This window comes from Phocoena sinus, chromosome 8 (genome assembly GCF_008692025.1).
Source record: "Phocoena sinus isolate mPhoSin1 chromosome 8, mPhoSin1.pri, whole genome shotgun sequence".
Taxonomy (NCBI): Eukaryota; Metazoa; Chordata; class Mammalia; order Artiodactyla; family Phocoenidae; genus Phocoena; species Phocoena sinus.
Genome location: NC_045770.1, coordinates 84,076,360 through 84,098,828, shown reverse-complemented (window position 1 = coordinate 84,098,828; position 22,469 = coordinate 84,076,360). Strand labels below are relative to the sequence as shown.

The 22,469-nt window shown below is 44.8% G+C and overlaps 1 protein-coding gene across 1 annotated transcript in view; it reads left to right on the top strand.

Moving 5' to 3' along the window:
* The window catches only part of LOC116758368, a 132,424-nt gene extending 112,552 nt beyond the window's left edge, over positions 1 to 19,872 (top strand). Inside the window, exons 4-5 of the mRNA XM_032641182.1 lie at positions 18,557 to 18,641; positions 19,816 to 19,872. Coding sequence (XP_032497073.1) covers positions 18,557 to 18,641; positions 19,816 to 19,872 — 142 coding nt within the window. The remainder of the gene's footprint in view (positions 1 to 18,556; positions 18,642 to 19,815) is intronic.
* The last annotated feature ends 2,597 nt before the right edge of the window (positions 19,873 to 22,469 follow it).

Sequence of the window (22,469 nt, the reverse complement as noted above, 5' to 3'; positions counted from 1 at the left end):
GATTGTGAGCCCCATGAGGGCAGGAGAGGGCCTTCATCATTCTTTTGTATCCTGAGAAGATTGCCCCGCCTGGCCTGCCCTCCCTCAATACATATTCCTGAAAGAACTGAACAAAATAACGCCTCCTCAGACCATCCTGATCCCCCCAGGGTTTCTCCTTTCCCAGTGACACGAAGAAGCACTACCTCTCAGAGCCGTGGGGCAGGTCTCAGTCTCCCAGCACTGTTCCTGCATCCTCGTTCCAGGAAAACAAAAGGCAGGCCTGCAGGGAGACCGGTCAGAGCGCTCAGCTGGGGCTGACCATCATGGTGACGTGTCAGCTCTGTGTGGTTTAGCAGTGAGAGGGGCAGGAGGGCTGGCGCATGCTGAGGCATTCCCCCTGAGAAGGGCAGGGCAGTGGGCCTTTAACGTCAGGGATGCCCGGGTGCAAAGAGGGCTGCTTCGCGAGACGGGCTCCCGCTGTTCATCAAAAGAACGGAATTGTCCTGAACTCCCCATAAACTCCGTTCAGTAGAAGGCACACACCCAGCTCTGGAGTTACTCTTTGTTACAGTATATTTGACTATTGAAGGAAATATCCTAAAGTGAGAGAAATAACCGAGTAGCAGAGACCTTAGATCTCTGCCTGAGCCTCATGTCCCATCACTCCTCTCATGGTCCCTTTCTCTCCTGCGGTGGTAAACCACCCGTGGTTCCTCGCCAGCAGCGTGCTGACGCTGTGCCTTCGGTTCAGCTGTTGCCTCTACCTGGAATGCCCCTGCTCCTGTTCTTCAACAGTCCAACCCTCCCAGCTACCCTCAGAAATAGGATGTGTGCCCATTCTCTGTATCCCCATAGGATCCTGGCTTTTCTCTATCAGAGGTCCACACACTTTTCAGTAAACGGCCAGATATGAAATAGTTTTGGCTTGGTGGGCCGTGGGTCTCCATAGCAACTACGGGGCTCTGCTGTTGTGGTAGGAAAGCAGCCATAGACGACATGTAAATGAACGCGTGTCTGCGCTCCAAGAAAACTTTATCGTACCTCCCTGCTTATTTCACTTCTCCGTGCTCTTGTACTGTTACAGTTCAAGTCACTCTTGTGGCTGCTTCATCATGGGTTGTTAATGCATCGTTACTGAGTTTTTCCTGTGGTAACGACGTGTCACCCTAATCTGAACTCCTCAAGCTATGAACTGTAATGTCTTAGCCTTGGTTTCCCCACAACGCAGAGCTGAGGTAAGCTCTTGCGTACATGTAGTCTGTTTTATTAGAAGTGGATCCCAAGGAGGTAGAGTGGGACCTAGGAGGAGTGAACTAGAAGGAAGGCCAACCCAACGTTACTGAGCTGATCAGCAGTGTGGGCCACAGCAGCTGTATTCCACTGAGATCCCGAGGAGCTGTGTAGAATGGGCCTCAGAATTCTCTGCCCACAGGACAGAAATAGGAGCATTTATCCACTGGCTCCGTCCCTCACTGGTCAAGGTTTGCCCCATGGGGTGTTAGGTCCCTCCCTCTTCCAAGTGTGTGCATGCGTCAGAATCATTGAGCAGATTTCTGCAACCTTAGGGCAGAAAGCGAGAGACTCTCCACGCTGTCCAGGCAAGGTGCTGCCAGGTCACACCTGAGCACCAGCGTGGCCGGTTGCTGTAGCGATGGCTGGAATACAAAATGGGGCACCAGAGGAGGTGAGGCAGCCTGGTAGAGGCGTCCAGTACGTATACTGTACATTTTCCTTTGCCCAGTGCAGTAAGTTGTATATGCTGAGAAGCAGTGCTTAAGAGGGCAGCTCTTGGTACCAGACTGCCCAGGTTTTGATCCTGGTTCTACTGCTTACTGATTGCGTAATCTCAGGCAACCTGCTTAGGCCTCTGTCCTTCATTCTCTCCTCTCTGGAGTGGGGATAGTAGCACTTACCGCAAAGGCTGCTGTGAGATACAAAGTGCTTAGAAAAGGGCCCATGTTACATGCTCAGCCATGTTTGCTACTGATAGGTACTTAGTAAATACTAAAGGATTTTTAACAGTGGGCTTTTTTGTTTGTTTGTTTTTGTTTTTGCGGTACGCGGGCCTCACACTGCTGTGGCCTCTCCTGCCGCGGAGCAACAGGCTCCGGACGCGCAGGCTCAGCGGCCATGGTCCACGGGCGCAGCCGCTCCGCGGCATGTGGGATCCTCCCGGACCGGGGCACGAACCCGTGTCCCCTGCATCGGCAGGCAGACCCCCAACCACTGCGCCACCAGGGAAGCCCAACAGTGGGATTTTTTAAGTCATGCTTCTTTGTTTATTTTTTAATGTTTTAATAAATATATTTAATAAAGTACTCCTTTCCAAAGGAGTATTGAAATACCGAAATACCTCAACAAATAAAAAGCATTAAATCAATCTTTTTCACTAGAAATAGAAAAATAAGAAAAATAGAAAATAAGAAAGAAAAAGACACAAAACATCAACCTAATTCTACGACTGAGTATAACATCAACCTCTGGGCTTCCTGGCACCCAAGAAAACAAGGGGAACCAGATGAGCTGCATAGTTCTCATTATCTAATAAAAGAAAACATATTATTTCTTCCAGAAAAAACAAACTTTTTTCTCTCAAATTAAATTCTAAAGGGAATTTAAAGGAATTTATTAAGGAGGCTTGAACAACAAAACCAGAAGGATGTAAATAGCCTGGAAGAGAGACTTCATCTGTTGTGAGCCTTACTAGTACTTGCCATATGTGGGTACTCAATGAATGAATGAAACATGGGAATGAAAAATGGGCATATTTTCCTAAGAGCTGGCATCCTGCCTCTGATGACAGGCGTAAAAGTGTGACTCTAATGGTAAAGCTTGGAGCCAGCGTGGAGGTCAGAGGTGAGTGGGTCGGTCCCTGGGGGTGTGTTTGGGGGACTGGGGAGCAGGCGGTAGGTCTGTCAGCTGCCTGCTTGCTCAGGCTGCTGGCCTGACCCTGCCGGCCTCTACTGCTTCCACTTTCCAGATCTCCTTCCTTGGTCCCCTATCTCAGGCTTACGGGGCAGACTCTTTCTGCATCTTCTCCAAGGGGCAGGTGAAGACCGCCTTGCTGTGACCCTCCCAGCACGATGTTTGCCCTGCTGGGCTGGCCCTGGGCTGTCCCAGTCAGGCAGGCACCTCAGGGGGCTCTACCTTTATTTCTCCTGCTGAGTTGCATCTCCGAGACCCCATACAGGCCACTTGCCCTCTTGAGTACATGTGCGTCTCAGGGTCTCTGTTAACATACAGTTTCTCCGTCAGTCTGAAGGCCTCGGTTAAAATATTATGATCTACCTCCTTGAGCCCGTGGAAATCTCATTATAAATAAAGTAATCTCATTTGCGGGTGTGTTCTATCACGCACAGGCTTGGAAATGTATGGATTCAGTATGCCTGGGAAGTCGGGCTGTCAGATAAATACACTGTGAAAATTGGGGCTGGAGGTCACCAGTCTCCTGATACACATCTCCCTCTGAAAAATCTCATTTCATTCAGACTATCAGTTAGATTAGAAATACCCTAATTATCCCACCGAAGTTAAATTACTTTATGTTAGGGTGATATAATGAACAACCATAAAGAGGATATATACAACCAGTCACCTTGTTAGTCACAGCAAGACCAGATCATACACTAAACGGACCTTGTTGACTATTGTAGCTAGTCCCTGTCTCACAAAAATAGGGTGAGGGAAAGAGGAAAATGAGAGAGGTTACCGGTTGTTCTTGTGGTGAGAGTTCCTGCTGCATTCCTCCAGCGAGTTGCTAAAAGTTTCTCTGCAAAGGCACTGCCTCTGGTCATTAGGGGTGAGAGAGCTATGAAGGATCCACTGTGCTCTTGACTTATTAACCCCCATGGCACTGTGAGGCTTCATGACTTACAAGATAGGACCAGGTGTCCACTGCCCTTCCCTTTACTCCACAATCCTTCCCAGCACCTGCCAAGTCATATGGCTCTGTTGCTAGGGTACACTTGTCCTCCCAGAAGGACTAACCTCTACCAGTTGCACTTGTTAAAGTAGATAACGCTAGCTGCTGTATTGAATTGCCTCCAAATCTCAGTGACTTAACACAACAAAAGTTTATTTCTTGTTTCAGTCACTGTCAAATGGAGGTCAGTGTGTGTGTGTGTGTGTGTGTGTGTGTGTGTGTGTGTGATGTTCTGTTCATGCAGTTACTCAAGAACCCACCTTGTGGCTTCGAGCCCCTGTAGATCAGATTTCTCAATAGCGGGATTATTGGCATTTTGGGGCTGGGTAATTCTTTGTTCTGGAGGACTGTCCTGTGCATTGTAGGATGTTTAGCTGCATCTCTGGCTAAACAGTTAGATGCCAGTTAGACATCCTTCCAGGGTGACAACCGAAAATGCCTCTACATGTTGCCAAATGTCCTCAGGGGAGGGGGACAAAATTGCCCTGGTTGAGAATCACTAAATAGACAGTGAGTGAAGGTTAAGTTTTGAAATTATTACCATTTTAAAGAGCATACACTTGAACTTCTCTCTTAGGCAGAGGATATATACATATAGTTGGGAAGAGATCACCATGTGTGTGCTGATAACCCATCACTGGACTTGGTACCTTCGTGCTGGTTATTGTCAGTGTTGTTGTCTGTGTCAATGGGTAGTTTCACAGAGAGGTGAAGGAATATGACAACGTCACACCGTAAACTTGTGCTACTGGGTGATTCTGTAGTGGAAAGGGTTTTGGGGTTGCACACTGTGGTCCTGAATTCCTGAGTTGGCTGTGCCATTGCCCTTGTGATTGTGGGGGACTCAGGTCACTGCCAGGATAGGTGAGACCCTGAGCACCTACTTTCCTTGATGGGAAACTCCACCCGGCCATCCCTTCTAATATGGCCACCATGCTGCAGCCAGAGAGACGTTTTCTAATGGCCCTCATCCGCATTACAACTTTTCCATGGCATCCAATTTGCATTTCAAATAAAGACAAAACTCCTCTGCATGTCCTGAAAAGCCCTGCAGGGTCTCCCCTTTTTCAGGCTCCTTTGGTGCCTTGTTGCCCTCGCTCACCAAGCTTGGTGTATACTAGCCTTTTCTTCCAGTTCTCGTCAAGCCCCTGACCTCATTGGGCTTTGCCTGTGCTGTGCTCTCTGCCATGAGGGTTTCCCTTCTCTCTTCTCTCGGCTCTTTCTGACCTGTTAGTTCTCAGCTGAAAGGTCACTTTCTCAGGGATGTCTTCCGGATGCCCTGGCCAGGTCTAATTCCCCTCTCCTGGGCTCTCTCTCGGGACCGCCCACAGTATCACATTGTCAGTGTTGCAGTTTTACATTCGTTGCAACAACTATTTGAAAGTGTTCTGTCTCTGTCATTTGTAATCACCACGAGAGCCGTGACTCATAGTTGTATCCCTGGCATAGTGCCTGGCACGTAGTAGGTGCTAATACCTTTTTCTTGCGTGAATGAATTAGAGATTTGGGCTGTCTGGAAATATTAGTCAATCAGTCTTGACACTGAAATGCAACCTCTTTTATTCACTGTAGAGCTGCTGACTATTAGGAAATACGATTCCTACATTAAGCTCAAGGGGTACCCCCAAGAAAGCTAAGGTGGTTGGTGAAAATGGTGCGGCATTCGGCATAGCTTTGTCAGCCTGACTCGGTCATTTCGACTGGAAATCTCATTAGAGCTCAGAAACCCCATAGACTTTCAAAGCCTTTCACTTAAAATGTGTGTACCTGGGCAATCCATAGCCAGCTAGCAACCCCTAGGAGCCTGACTGTGTAGAAAGCACAGTTTGTGGGTAAATAGCCTGGTTAGGGGGAGGGTTAGACTACTAATTATGTAGCAGTGACTCCAGTACTCTCAGTTCACTAATTCCCTTCCCAGGTTAAGGGATGGGGAGAGTAGTCTCTGTCTAGATGTCGAAGTCAGTCGGAGGAAGGTTCGGCAGCCCCACCAGAGCCTCAGTCTCTTATGATTCACAGCATGCGGCCACCTCTCAGCTCTGAACAGAGTGAGGTATGAAGTGATTTGCAAAGCAGTGTCTGTGAAATTCCGTTACACGGTGCTTTTCCGTTTAAGGGGAAAGACCTTTGCGGAAACGAATTTGCAGTTGCTTTAATCATGCAGCTCAGAGATGGCGCCCTTTCCCCATCAGTGCAGCTAAAAGGGCTCACACTGGTTTGCAGATTTGGTGTCCCTTTCCCCACCCCACCCCAGCTCCTGGATTCCATCTGTGGTTGTTGTACATCCCCTAATTTTTGCAATTTTTTAGACCAAAAGGAAGCCATTGTACTTAGTCTTCCTGGTGAATGTAAATATTTTGGAATCAGAACCCATTTGAAAACACTGAGAGTCAAATCAAAGCAAATGGGATGTGTGCTAGGAAGGGGATCATCCCGGGGTTGTTTCCTCTCCCCTGCCGACCTCTCCTGCCTCCCAGAGGACTGCCTTTTGGGTTTCTTTGGTCCCTTATTCACTCACAGCCCTGGGGTGGTTGTTCAAGACTGGGAGAAGGGCAGCCAGGAGTTATAGAAAGTGAAAAGCACCTGATAGGAGTCAGGAACTCTGGGTCCAGTCTCAGCTTTGCTGTTTAACAGATTTAGTGCCTTGGGAAATTCATTTAACCTTTCTGGGTATCTCATTTATCAAATGAAGATAATTATACTTACCCTGAAGATCTTATGAGGTTTGGGGGGAAGATCGGGTGACATCAAACATAAGCATGTGGGTCTGCTCACGGGGAGTTGGTGATACTGATTTATTCCAGGTTACTTACTGAAGAGTGGTTGCCTCAGTCAGAAGACCTCCTTGCTGACCAGAACCTCTCCAAGGTAAATTTAACAGATGCTTTAAATCCCTTCATGGCCCCTGGAATCTCCTAGGGAAAATAGGAAGATTCTGGAAAGAATCAGGCACTAACTAATCCATTTTCAGTTATCAGCACTTAGCACAGATTTGTTTATCAGATAGGCATTGGCTTCTTGGGGAGAAGAATAAAGGGACTGGGATGTGGAGACAGGTGGGTGTTACAGGTGGGGAGTTTTATGGGGTTTTGGGGCCACGTGGGGTGGCTGTGAATGTCTTTACAACACAGCATTCTGATACTGTGCTCAACCCAGACTTGGATAAGATAGTGTATAAGGGTGACAGGGAACACATCAGGTACTGGTTTATTTCACTTGTTAGTGAATATTAGTCATTCTTTTTGGCTGTTAGCAACTGAACACATTTCCTATAACTGCAGAAAACTCCTCTCTCCCAACACACACGTTTAGAAGCTGAAAATGCCAGGTACTTATTCTCCCAGCCTCCTTTGTATCTAAGATGCTGGCATAGGACCCAGGCTTTGTCAGTGCACCTGCCTCAGGCTCAGCAGCTACCGATGTGTTGATGTAGAGACTGCAGAATCCATTCTGGCCAAGATGGAGGACCAGTGACAGCTACATCCCGCTTGAGGTGGCAACCATGACAGTGACCCTGTGTCAGCGTCCAGAGTGTGTCTGGGGATAGTGGCCGTGGCAGAGTTTTCTTCGGGGACTCATTCTGGGATGTGCTTTCAGGTGTTGTTCCTGGCAACATAAGCTTTAGATCCATTCTCCAGTCCTTCTCGAGCTCTGTGGGCTCTCCAAAATCCTTTCAGTAAATCGCTTTTCTTCCTAAATTCACCAGACTTCATTTCTATGGGTTGCAATGAAAAATCCTGATTAGCATACATATATAATATACTTAAATCCTCACAACCACCCTATGAGGTAATCTACCTATTGCTTGCATTTTATGAAGACGAGACTCAAGCGCAAGGGTGGGGGTCAGGCAAGCCTGAGTTGCAGAGTAGATATTTCAAAGTAGGAGCATTGAACTTCAGCATTCAGGCTCTTTTTCTAGGGCAAGGTAAGTGTGAGTATGCTGAGAAGACCTCACTGCTCTACCTGCTGGGGGGACTGGAGCGTGGCCTGGCTGAACTGGTCAGGAGAAAGGAGCACTAGGAAACACGCCCCTGTGTCACCTCTGCTAATACACGAAGTTCACTGTCAACTACATGGGGACTATAGAAATGAATGGTACCACAAGAGCAGTAACTATAACCATGATGATGACCATGGTGTCTGGGTAGGGGCAGTCAAGGCCTGGGTTATTCCATGGCACATTCCACAAGTGCTGTGAAGCAGCCAGTAACTTCTGAGTCCTCTCCAGCTATATTTTGCAAGAGAACTCAATTCAGTCCCTACTACTGCAGTGGAAATGTCTGTCTCTTTCGTCTTCAGCCCAACAGCAAGAGGTAAGAAGCACCATGCGACTCCCTGCTTTGCTGAGGTGCCCAGTGGGGAAAAACAACTTCGATTCAAGGCACAGGATGAGTTTGTGTTACTCTGGAAGACTTGAAGAACTGCCTCTTTAGCTTGGCTTACCAAAACAATTTTCTTCTTTTTGAAGATTTTGGAGGTGGTTGTAGCTAATGCTGCAGGGTCTCCCTCTCTCCCTCCAGATCTTCCAAAATCCCCCCAAAACTTTGGAATTAAACACACACTTGTTAAACTTTATGACTGTGTGATAAAAGATTACAAAGCAGAGTTATAAGAAAGTAAACAGGTGACTACCAACCTCACCAGTCTGCAACCACAGCAGGGAGGAACTCTACGCATGAACTTGGTAGGGTAGGAATGGTTCATTCTATTTGCTCATGAGCTTTGGAAGTAAAAAATTTTTCTTGAACTTTTTCAGTAAACGGATTCGGGGAAGGTATCTGTCTTGGAGTGTGTGTCCTTTTAAAATAATTCACAGTCAGAAAACATACTTGCTTCTCCCTCTCTTTCCATTAGGAATTGAATTTCATTCCACCATTAGCCCATAGGGTTTACTTCAAAAGAAGTGTCCACTCAGTGGCTTAATGTAAAAGCATGGTTGATATCAGTGTAATACACGTGCCAAGCCCTCAGCTGGGCATTTAGGCTCATGGGAGGGTTCACAGCCTGCTGGCCAGTCAGGTGGTATGGACCCTTGGTCACACTTCCTCCCCCTGTGCCTGTGACCATGCTCCTTAATTGCTTAGAAGGATAAGAGATACAAGAATAAAATAGTTAAGGAGCCACCTTGGGAAGAATGGCTCCTATGGCAAAGGAAAATTACTAAAATTACCGGTTATCTCCTGCTTCTGTAGCTCTTTTTCTTAGTCCTGCTGTTACTGGCAAAGGAAGCCCAATGGATTAAAAGTGGTGAAGGTTTGCTGCATTTCTAACATGCTTTGGAAGTTTTGTAATTGTGAGGAAGGAGTCCTGTAAGGATGAGAAACGCTGGGCAATGGGAAGATCCTTATTCTTGTTCCTGTGTCGGGTGATGATTTACAAGTGCAAGTTCTGGAACGGGAGGCTGGGGTGGAACTGTGGCATTTTGTAAAAAGGCCTTAGGGCTTCCCTGGTGGCACAGTGGTTGAGTCCGCCTGCCGATGCAGGGAACACAGGTTCGTGCCCCGGTCCGGGAAGATCCCACATGCCGCGGAGCGGCTGGACCTGTGAGCCATGGACGCTGGTCCGGAGCCTGTGCTCCGCAGCGGGAGGGGCCGCGATGGTGAGAGGCCTGCGTACTGCAAAAAAAAAAAAATGTTACTGTGAAGTGGTTAAGCTTTTGAGAGTTAGGGGTGGTGTGTGGTCAAGAGAAGGCTTAGTGGTTTTTTTGTATTATTAAGATGAGAAAATCATGAACATGTTTACTGCTGTGGACACAGTTGAGAGGGGGAGGTTGAATTATAAAAAATAGAAGGGAAGACAAAATGAGAGTTCCCTGAGGAACAGGAGGGATGGGACTCAAAGTCCTGGTAAAAATCCTGGCCGGGACGGGAGGAGGGACATTCCCATGGAGTCACAGGTTGGGTGCAGATGTCACCTAAAGTGGTTGGGTAGTGAAAGCTGAGAGAGTGCTCGCTCGTGTGCTGGCTTCCTTTCTTTCTGAAATAGAAGATCAAGTCATCTGCTGAGAGTGTGGGGTTGAGTGGACAGAGCGGGTCAGAGATTTGAGGAGAGTGAAGGAAGTTTAAATGTCAAGGTCAGAGACGACGAGTATGAGTTAATATTGGCTAGGCTGCTGTAACAGGAGACACCCTCCCCCGCCTCCCCCCCCACCCGCCCCCCACCCCCACCCGCCAAATGCTGGGCTGAAACAAGAGAGAGGTTTATTTCTCTCTTACCAGCAGTCCAGGTTGGGGATCTGCCGGGGAGCTCAGCAGTGTTGAGGGGAGAGCCAGCCAGATCGTGCAGGGCTTTGTCGGCCAAGGGGAAGACTTTGGATTTTATTCTAAGTGTGATTAAAGATACTGGAAGGGAAGGCAGTGGGTGGATATTGGGGAGGGCACCAGGCAACCGATGTCTTACTAATGCCTAGAAAGCTGAGGAAGTCTGGCAAAGTGGAAAAGGGCAGGGGCTCTGTCCACCTCTGCCCTATGAGCATAGAGGAGCTGTGGGCTCCACCTGCACACCCCCAAATGTGTGGACCTGTTGGTGGCGAGAGGATGAGGTTTGACTTCACTCTGTTCTGAAGTCCTTCTTGCTTCTTGGATGTTCAGTTGCCCAGGGTGCTTTGCATTTTATGTTAGATCATCTCACATACACACACACACACACACACACACACACACCACACTCAGATACACATACACTCATGCAGTCCCACACCCGTATACATTGATTGGGCACAGGCTTTGGAATCAGGTAGATTTGGATTTAAACCCCAGCAATTGCACTTGCTAGCTGGGTGTCCTTTGAGCAGTGAATTAACCTCTTGGAGATGCCATTTCCTCCTCCGTAAGATGGTGATATGACTAGAATACTCTTCATACACTTGTTGTGAGGAGCAAATTAGAGAAAGCACGTAAAGCATAGTTCCCGGCATATGCTAAGTGCTCAGTAAATTACAGCTACCATTATTAAGCTTAATAAGTAGTAGCTGTCATCATCATTTACTTTTTTCTAAGAAATTTCCATTATCTATTAAAACAAAATGCCAAAATAATTCCAAAGGTACATTTCCATTTCAAAAGATCTCTGTATCTTGAGCCAGCATTTCCCTTGCTCTCTGGGCCCGAGCAGGCAGCCTGGAGTCTGGAGAGGAAGTCATGGGTGATGCTTTTCGATGGGAAACCACCTGTCCACTCTTTTGCGTTCTCCTCAGAGAAATCTGTTGTCCCAGGAAATCTTTTCTTTGGATGGCAATTTGGCTGCTAAAATGAAGTCGGGCTTTTTTGTGTCTGCACGCAGACTGGTTCCAGGGCTCTGCTGGGGATGGAACAGCTTGTCATTAGCAGGTGATGGTGGAGCGGCCTGCTGGCGGCCCCTCCTCCTCACAGAGCCACGGGAAACCCTGCTGTCTGCTGGTGAGCGCTTCCGTGTGTGCGTGCGCGTGCCCGCGTGTGGTGTTCTTATAGACTCTCCCAAGGATCTGATCTTCGTCTTGTCTGCCACCTTGAGAGGCTGTGTGTCTGTGTGTCACGGATACAGCACTACCTGTTGTCTGAACCGCCCTCCAAGAGGTCAGGACATTCCTCTTCGCCCTGAGAAGGATGTGAGTAGCTCCAGGTGAGCCATTCCAGTGACTCAGCCCTGCAAGGCGTGGGGACCCTGGCCTGGGAGGCTGTTTTAGTGTGGAGAATAAGTGTTTGAGTTTCTGAATCACACACTGTCAGGCTTGAAGCCCAGCTCTAACCCTTAGTAGTTGTGTAATTTTGGACAACTCAACTCTCTGAGCCCCAGTTTCTTGCTCTGTGAAATAAATTCCTGGCACATAGTAAGTGCTCAACAAACAGTAAGTCACTGATAAGATCTGGGCCCCAGTCTTGGCCAGTAACTAGCTCAGTAGCCTTGCCTGTCGTTTCACCTTGATGTTCTGACGGGTAGACATGTGGGGAACTCAGAAGTCTCTTCAGGCTCTGAGGTTCTGTGATGCTACCAGTGGCTCCTAGTCTACAGGTCTTGGTTCCTTTGGCCATTGCCTGTCCCTCCCGAATTACCCCTCTCTCTCACTCCAGAGGATCATTCTTGCCAGTGTAGACACATGGTCCACTATATCCCATCTTGAATACCTTTTTCCATCACCCTTAATCAGTTATGTATCTTTCCCAATAAACATCCTTAATGCTTTATTTCCTCAATTTCATAGGAGCGGGGATTCTGGGGAAACCAAAAACGTGATGTGAAGGATAAAAGCTGCACAGCAGTCTTACTTCCTCCAGGTCTTGGCTCAGGAGATGCTCTGAGAAGTCAGTCCTCCTTGCTTGCTAATGATTGTTAATTTTATGTGTCATCATGGCTGGGCCACAGTGCCCAGATATCTGGTCAAACATTATTCTGAATGTTTCTGTGAGGGTGTTTTGGATGAGATTTACATTTAAATTGGTGGACTTTGAGTAAAGCAGATTGCCCTCCATAATGTGGGTGGGCCTCATCCAATCAGCTGAAAGTTTGAATAGATCAAAAGACTGACCTCCCCTGAGCAAGAGAGGATTCTGCTGCAGATGGCCTTAAACTTGAACTATGACATCAGCTCTTCCTGCATGTACAGCCTGACTTCCTTTGGATTTGAACTGCAGCTCTTTCCTGAGTCTCCAACCAGATTTTGGACTCACCAAGCCTCTACAATTGATTGTTGATTGATTTCTTCTCTTCTCATAGAGCTCTTATCCTGACAGCTGCATAATTCAGGAGAAAAGTGACCAAGGCATTAGAGGCAGATGTGTCCCCTCCCATGTGGGGCTCAACTGTAGAAGAGGAAGAGGGCAATGCTCAACACAAACATCACCAAGAATGGACACTCAGGCATCAGTGGGGATGTCACCTCACATGTCCAGAAAACGAGGTCTGGTAACAGTGTAGCCAATGCTAGCTTCTTTATCCTCTTAAGAGAGAGGTTTGTTTGGGGGTAGGCAGGGACAGTGAGAGTTAAACCTATATGAGGAGTCGCAGCAACTGTGGGCTAGAGTGCATCTTTCCGTGGTGACTTCCCTGTGTTCTGGGTTTGCAGATGTGCATTTAACTGCAGGAGCAGCAAAACTGTAACAAGCCGTTCACCTTTGCAAAGTGGCCTGGGAGAGCTTCCCCTCCTTCTGCGGTTGTTTCAGGGCATGGATAGGAGTAGGATTGCCATGCCTCATAGCTTTTGAGGGAGACTCTTTCTTCTTTTGTCCCACCATGCATCTCTGAGCCCACCTGGGTCGTACCTGCATTGATCAGAGTAAGGCCGGATCCAAGGTGCTCTTCCTTCTGTGGTCCCCTGGGGGAAATGGCATAGACATCATGAGGATGAAGATGCAACAGAAGCCTCAAGAACAAAGAAAAAAGGTGACACACCTTGCCCTTCTGCTCAACTCGAAGACATTCAGTTTATATCTGTTGTCCTAATGAGTAGCTTTTGAGAAATTTCATTTTGCTCTGGGCTAATCTTTCTAATTCAAAACTATCAGTGTCTATTTTCAAAAGGAAATTCCCTTTTTGCAAATATCTGGGGAAACCTAAAAATTTCCAACCATGTATTCTTCCTGGTTTGTCATTCTTCAAAAAGCCTACCTTGATTTGGGAATGGAGAAACTAGCCTTATCTCAGATCTGCTTTTTTCAGCACAGGAGGCTGATAGAAAATGATATTGCCTGGTGTAGGTTCCCTGTACTGACTTGCATCTCACGTGGGATTCACCAAGCGATTGACGTGCATTTAGTGAGAGGCTGCTGTGTTCCCTGATGGTGCTGGGTACCGTGGGGACACACGGAAGGAAAGAAGAGTTAAGTCATGGCAACCAGCTCTCAAGGAGTGGCGAGGGGGGCTTATAATTTTGAAGAAGCTTGCTAATCTCACTATATCTACCTTTCACTCCATGGCACCCTATGATCAGGTGGCCATATAAGTTATCATCCGTTATGGGATACTTTCAAAGTGAAAATAGGTGCTATTAATAATTATATCAGGGCAACAGAGTAACCACTCTACTTAGTATTAAGAGCTATCTAGGTGCTTAATAAGTCTGAATAGAGTAAGTGAATGAAGACCTGATTTTTTTTTTAGTTGATTTACAATGTTGTGTTAATTTCTGCTGTACAGCAAAGTGATTCAGTTATAAATATATATACATTCTTTTTTCATATTCTTTTCCATTATGGTTTATCACAGGATATTGAATATAGTTCCCTGTGCTATATAGTAGGACCTTGTTCTTAAGACCTGATTTCTTTCTCTCTCTTTCTCTTAAGTATTTAGATTTTTCTCTAACTTCACCAATTAGAGAAGTGGGGGTCGAGTGGGGTGGCCAGGACTTGATCTAAACGTTGGGCAAACTAGAGTCACAGATGGACAGACTCCAGACAGTACCTATAATAACATGATGCATTTGGGGCTGAGTCAGCCAGATAGCAGCAGAACTGGAATAAATGCCCTCCTTCTCAACCTCGCCATGCTCTGGCCTTAGAACAGTGGGTTTAGAAGGAGGATGACTGAAAAGAGAAGTGAACTTTTGTTGAGCTAAATAAGAAACTTTTTGTGTCCGTAAGTTCTAGAAGCATTGGCCCTTAGGACCCCCACTCCAAAGTCAACCAGCCAAAAAGCTCCAAGAAGTTTGATGATGCTGTAAGTGCAAGGCAAGTGTGACGAGTGGCTGAGCATTTCTCTCCCGGTTTTGGATAACGGTTTTTGCAAGTGACATTTTGTTTCGAAGTCTTGTCCATCCATCAATCCTTGTCCATCCTTCTGTTGCCTTCCCAAGTCAGCAGTGCCTCTTCCCAGCCCACCTGGCACCAGATGTTCTGTCAGCCACCACTGCGTGTCCTGTGTCCTCCGAGTGGCAGAATGCGAAATCTCAGGCGACATTCACCTGGAAGCGCTTAGCCCTCAACAGCTGCAGCCCCTTGATTACCTTGCCCGCCTCGGCAGCTCGGTGCTGCCACCGTATCCATTGCTTGTCAATTCGGTTTAGCCATGACTTTGACTGACTGGATTGAGGGGAGTGGAAGTGGGGTGTAGGCGAATGGTTAAAATTAATTGCTACATAAGAAAAAATTGAAAGATAATTATTCCTGCTTTCCTGTCAGTGCTCGAGGGTAGATGACCTCATTAACTTGCAGCTTGTACACAATTCAATTACTAGGAAATGGAAAATACATTTTTAATTACCTCGGTGGCCTGCGTACCATTTATCTCCATTTGCATGCCCTTTTTTTTAGACTGTCGTGCTCTGAAGAAGTAGCACCATCTTAGGAAGGTTGTCATGAAAGCTGCTTCCTGGCTCCTATAATTCCTGTTTAAGGTGGGGTATTAAATGTGTGAGATTAACCCCTAGATGCCAGGTGAGCTGCAAGGCAACCCTTGCGGTAGTAATGTGTTTTTAATTAGCTTCTTATGTCAGAAAATTCCCAACTTCTAGTGAGAGAGAATTAAGGAGGATAAAATTCTGTATTTGGTTTCCAGTCATTGAGAGGAAAAATGAAAAGCCGTGGAAAGCATGGAATTCAGGTTCATGGGCCAGTACCAATATCCATCTGGATCTCAAAGGAGAATTCCGGTCCTGTTTTGATGTCTGTTATTTCATTGATTGAATTAAGTAATGACTTAATTACCTTAAATGTATGGCTTGGTATCCTTTTTTTTTTTTTTAATTCTATGCACAACTTAGGAAACTGTCTAAGCCATGGCTGGTTTTGCAGCAGTCCCTGTGTGGGTATTGCCAGCTATTGCTGTCAGGATCAGTTGTGTTCTGGAGAATAGCAGTCACCTCTCTGCATCTCAGTCTCCTGTCCCCAAAGTACCCTGGGCACGGGTTCCTACATACTCTGAAACAGGTAGACGTGATACCCCCTGGATAAAATTGTACATGTGGGACCTACTTCCATCACACAGAGTCACACAACCATGGGTTGTTCTTGCCCCTACTCTACAAATACAAAACTTGAAGAGGCAAGTCTACATTGTAAAGTGTCTTTAGTCCATATGTTTGGAAATTTGGGGGTTATATTTGCAAAGGCGGCTTATTTGTCTGTATGAACTCCAAGGATATTGTTCATTAATTGTGATGGTCATGTATCCTACATAGTAGGAACAACGAGTATATGTGCAGTATATTTTGAAAAATTTAGATGACTTCTGAATTGAATTTGGATGACTTATTGCATCTATTTGGATGTAGCATCACCATCAAAACATTGCTCTTGAACCGTGCAGGAAATACCTAAATAACACAGCGAGACAGATGTTAATTCTGCCAACACCAGATTTGTAAAGGAGATCCTTCCTCCCTCTCTTTAGGCCTTCATGCATGAGCTCAAGAACATTGACTGAACTCTAGCTGAGCATGGGATGAATGAGAGACACCCCTGTTTTCATGGAGGTCATGGTCTAGCAAGGGAGATTGACATGTAAATCAGTAACTATGTCACCTGGTAAGTGTGACAATGAAGTATTCACATGTAACTAAGAGGCTGTGATTGAGTTTTTCCAAGGTTCCAACCCAGTTTATTTTGTTTCCAGCTCATGGTCCAGGGGAGACTTTCTAATTCTATTAAGAGATCTGTGGTTAGCTCTTTGAGAGATGGGCCTAGAGATCAAGTGACCTTAAGAAGTTGGGAGTTGGGACACGTGTTTTTGAGAAGGGGCCAGGTCTGAAATGTCACTCCCCTAGGGATTCCTTGGGATCCCCGAAGACTTTGTACAACTATGAGAATTTGTTGCTGGAGGAGCTATGTAGGTTGTCCGTGGTTCTGTCCAAGGGTATGCTTAAAATGTTTAACATAAAAGTTATAACATATTGACATGAAAGACATATAGCCCACAACTTACAAATAATAATATAACACATTTTATTTTAAATCTCATAGAGTCAGCTGATTATCACAGAATGCTTTTGTTGATTTTTTGCTGAACTCCTGTATCTGTAGCCAACCTATAGTAGTAATCCAAGCATAGTTTGACAAAGCTAGACTGCAAATGAATGTCTGATTCCAATCTGATTCAGCAAAGAAGTTGCTCACATCATTGATGAGTGAGTACAGTTCCAACATGAATGACCCAACAAAGACGTATATCAGTACTTTATTCAGTTGTCAGTGACATGAGAAACTTCTGTAGTGAGGCAGATATTAGATACTGGAAGAATATTTTTTCATCTCTTGTGTACTACTCACAGTATAACAGCCAAAGATAACACAGTTTAAGTTTAATTTATATTATTAACATTTACTTCATCACCTTCTTAAGTCTAGACAGTAAACAAAACAAAAAATCAAGCCTTGATTCATAGCATTTGCTAATTTCCATGTTGTAAATACTCCCACCGTGACCAATTTCAAGCTACCAACAAGATGTCATGGAATGCAGAATTGGGAAGAGAGATGCAACAGCGTACCATTTTATAGTATTTCCACCACATGTGTAAGACCGTAGTTGGTGGGAGAATGTAGTAAATTAACGAGGAGGTGACGCGTTTTGAATAGAACATTTAATACCTTTTTTTAATATAATTTATTGTCACAGCTGCCACCTATTACCTCACATTTGACAACTTCCTGGATGGAGGTTTTCATTCCAGTCCCAGGACATTTGGAAGACCTCTTTCAACACATATGCATTCTCTATAAAGATTAATAAATGGGTTCCTTACAAGGACAGAATCATATAACTGTAAAGACTGAAGAAGGTTTTGGAGTCAGACAGACCAGAGTTTGAAACCTGGCTCTGTCACTTACTGGTCATTAGGGATTAGGCTAGTGACATATCTTTGGGCCTCTGTTTCCTCGGCTGTAAAATGGAAATAATGGTTCCTAACTTTCACAGTTGTTGAAGGGTTAAATGAGGTAATTTGAAGGTGTTTAGCACAGAGCCCTGCATGGAAATAATGCATAATAAATGACAGCTCTTACTATTAAATAATAGCCTATACACACTAGGTATGAATTGACTCAAATACCTTTTTCCCATTAAATGAAATAACAGTGATGGAATGGAGAGGTTGAGAAGCATATGCTCCAGTGGACAGGGGCTGTGTGAGGATTCAGTCTCTACTTTCTGATATCCAACCTTGAATTCTGTGCCTAGGAACAAGCCAGGTCAGAGAAATAAGAGCCAGGAATCACAGCCAGCCACATACTTTTTCTAGGTCTTTATACTGGGTAGAAAGAACATTTAAAATTGACTTCTTTTTTTTTTCTTATTTCAAAAATGATAAATGTTTATTGTAGAGACTTTAGAAAATATAGATAAGCCAAAATCGTCAGTAAGTCCACACTCATCAATAATCATATAACCTCTATGAACGCTTTGGTGTTTTTCTCCATACATTATTATTTTTTGTAAGAATTGAATAATATTCTAGCACTATTTCATAATTTAATTTCTTTTACTTAACAACTATCATGGACATCTTTCAATGTTAGTAGGTCTTCTCCCCCAACATTAATTTTAATAGCTGTGTAGTGTGTGGTTATAGGAAGGTATCTTAATATATGTACCAAGCACACTACTATTGGACATTTATGTTATTACAATATTTTCTGTAATCAGATCTCTCCTTCGGAAGGAGAATTTTCCAGGTCAAAAGGAATGCACGTTTTACATTTTATATTTAAAACAAACAAGCAAACAATCTCTGCTCATTTTAAGGCTCTTCTGGCCTCATCTTCTGGAGGAAAGATGTTGTTCACACCTGGCTCCTGAGAAGGAATTTCAGACCCATCAAGGTTGTCAGGTACAAACCTTGCTCTAGCTTTCACTCATCTTCCTCGGCATAACAAGGGGAGCAAAGGCAGAGCTTTCCTCATCCCTGAAATGCCCCCTGTGTGTCCAAGTGTTCCTTACTGTGCCCATGACATAAGGACGACTTTTCATCCCCCGAACATACCTCATACACTCTCCTGCCTTTGCTTCCTTCTGTCCTCCTGGTTAAATATAAACCCTGTGGCCCTCTCTAGCATGCATCTTCAGCAAAACCTCCCCTTATTTCATGCAGTTGGTTACACTTGCCTGCTTCTGCACTCGCATTTACCATACTTGCCTTGCACTGTTGCTGTCAGGTGCAGTACTTCTCTCCTCTACTGGAATGTAGAAGGTGTGAGATCAGGGCAGTGTCTTGATGTCTGGTTTGTTTTCATAATGCCACTGCCAGCACAGGAAGCCTTGCACGCAGTAAGTGATTAGTATGTGCCTATGTAGTGGGATTGATTGATGGTTAAAGGGATGTGTGAACCAGATGTGGCATGGTACTGTGGTTTTTTAGCAATGGGACCCTTTCATTCCAATAAACCCTTGCCTGGAGCTGCCCTTCCTTTACAAAGCAAATTAAAATGGAGTGCTTGTTGATGTGACGTCAGAAGCCCAAACCTTGTCCCCTGAGTCTGCTCTTCACCCCACCCAGGCACATCTGTAGAACCCAAGGGGATTCTTCCTAGTCTTGAATCAGAAAGCTGGCTTTGAATCCTTGCTCTGCTGCTGTGTGGTCTTGCACAAGCATCGTCTGCAAGTTGGATGTGTTAACTCCTACCTCATGTGATAGTTGCGAGGACTATGTAATACGACTTACCAGAAACACATAGCACAGTGCCTGCTGTTTAGTAAGCACTCAGAAAATGTCGCCTTATTTATTTCCCTCTCCTTCACTCTTATTCTCCCTGACTTTGCTCTCTTTGCTTGGCTAACAAAGCTTCTTTCTAAATGGAATGGGCCCGTCCGGTGCAGGTGGTGGTGCTGCCCAACCTTTCCTGCCTCTGTATGGAGGGAATCCACTGCCGTCTGTGACCCTGTCCAGCCCTGGACTGTCTGTAGTTCAGGGATACTTCTGTGTCTGATGGAGGGGTCAAAGAGCTGGGTGGAAGCATGGGGGTTTTCCAGTGCCCTGATATGTCTCTAACTCGTACTGTTTTTAGTTTAAAGGCTTAAATGTCCCTTCTGACTTAAGAGATGAGGCCCTGAGGGGCCTGTGAGCCAGCTACTATTTCTGTTGGGGGACGTTGTGTCCCTAACAGGGACTTCTGTCACTAGCAGTCTGGTGTAGTGGTTAAGGATGGAGGCTTTGGAATCAGAAAACCTGGGTTCAAATTGTGACTGTGTGTCTTAGACCTGTGTCCTTGTGCAAGTCACCTAAGGCCCCCATGCATCAATTCCTTCATCTGCGAAGTGAGAATTATAATAGTAATGGTGCCAGCCTTGCAAGGTTGTTGGGAGAATAAAATGAGGAAAAGTATGTAAGATGTTTAACAAATATAACCATTCTTTCAAAAAGTAATCGTACTTCAAACATACTAATACAGACCCCTGTTCAAACTAAATGACAGCCTTCACCTAATCAAGAGTAAAGGCACCTAGATGGCCCAGAGGAGGTGGGACCATGTGGAGGTGTGCTTGGAACAGGCCTTGCACATAGCCAGTATTAGCTATTGTTTTTCTGCAAATATTTGTTAAGAAGCTAGTAATGATACACTATAATGAACACAGTGGATAATTACACTGTACAGTAGACAATTGTACCGGATTCAAATATATTTAATACAATATAAATAACTGTGTTGTGCAATAAGCAACTGTATAATTGAATTAACCAAAAAGATGCTCAAACACACGAGTAATAAAAATGGGGATTAAAACAATGAAATGTTACTTTTTATGTTCTTTCATTTTGGCTAGGATTAAAAACAATAGTAGTTCTAATTTGGTGAGGACCCCAGGAAACAGGCATTCTTTTGCACTGTTGCTGGGAGTAGCTAAAACTGACGTTAAGTGTACCCTTTTGAACTAGCATACCACTTTTCAGAATTTATCCTAAGAAAACGATCATTTTTCTAAGCTGTAATTTCAAGGCTTTCCATTGTAGCGTTTTTTGTGGTTATAAAAGAACGTGAAACAAAGTCCGTCAGTGGGGGACAGACTAAAGTCAATTTTGATATTCTAATACTATGCTGTCATTAACAATTATAAATTTGTATTTCTTTACATAGGAAGAGTGCATAATTTATTAAGTGATAAGAGCAAGTTACAAAACAACCTGTTATGGCATGATTCCTCATCAGTTTTAAAATGTGTCTCAATGTATATGTATGTGTATGCACATGTAAGAGCATGTATGTGCTGTGTGCACATAGCAAAAATTCTGGAAGTACATACGTGAAAAATTGAACAGTGGAGGAGGTTCTTTTTAAATTTATTTATTTTATTTATTTTTATTTTTGGCTGTGTGGGTCTTCGTTGCTGCGCACAGGCTTTCTCTAGTTGCAGTGAGCGGGGGCTACTCTTTGTTGCGGCGCGTGGGCTTCTCATTGCGGTGGCTTCTCTTGTTGTGGAGCAAGAACTGCAGGCACGCGGGCTTCAGTAGTTGCAGCACTTGGGCTCAGTAGTTGTGATTCGCAAGCTCTAGAGTGCAGGCTCAGTAGTTGTGACGCACAGGCTTAGTTGCTCTGTGGCATATGGGATCTTCCCAGACCAGGGCTCAAACCTGTGTCCCCTGCATTGACAGGCGGATTCTTAACCACTGCGCCACGAGGGAAGCCCAAGTGGGGGAGTTTTAGAATGGACTTTATTCTTGAAACATCTCTATGAAATTTGAAATTTTTACAATAAATATTTGATAACTTTATAGCCAGAGGAAAAGACTAAAGTTATTTTCTGTCCTTCATTAAAGAAAAAGGAACCTATTGTCTGCAAAGCAAGGTGCTGCCTGAGGGTGACTAGCACAAGCGCCCTGGTTCCACGCTAAAGGAAACTCTGGGAGATGGACAGCGGTGTGCGGTGGGAGCTAAGCGATGAGAGAGTCATTCCAACTACGTGGGGGAGGGGCTTCATAGAGGAAGGGACATTTGAACTTGGCCCTGAAGGGTGAGAATCAGTGGGACATAAGAAGAAGCTTTGGGATTGATAAAGTCAGCTGTGCATAAGCTGCTTATAGTCTGAACTAAAGTGTTGGGTTTTCCCCCCGGAATTGCCCCTCAGAAAAGAAGTTACTTATGTTCAAGTCTTTCAAGTTGTCTCATGTAACGGGATTCTCTTTCAATTGTTTTACTTTGAAAAATCACAGTAGCCTGAATTGACCTAAATCAACCTTAGTTTTCAATGCTTAGAGAGGTTCCCAACACTGATTTAGGAATTACTCTTTGGGTATGATTTCACAATGGCAACAGTTAGAATTTGTCATAAATGCACCTTTTAGAAATCACTTTACAAAGCAATGTGATCATGCTGTGAAGGTAATGAATAGACTTATAAGTACAAATAAATTTAAAAACCCACAACACTTACAATGGTATGGGAAAGTAGTACTGTGGTGTAGGATAAAATTTTTGTGTTAGCATCATACACAGACTCAAAAGTGCTGCATCTCAAGTAACTTAGACGGAAACAAAGATGAAGTTCTCTTGAAAACAGACTCAAAAAAGTCCTAGGTGATGAAGAGTGATGTTAGAATAAAACTATTTCATGAAATACGGAAATGGGAAAAGCATTATTTATAAATCAATGTATGATTTTTTATATATGCGATTTTGCACATGTATGTGTCACTCAGTTACACTACGTATTATAAGTAGGCGTT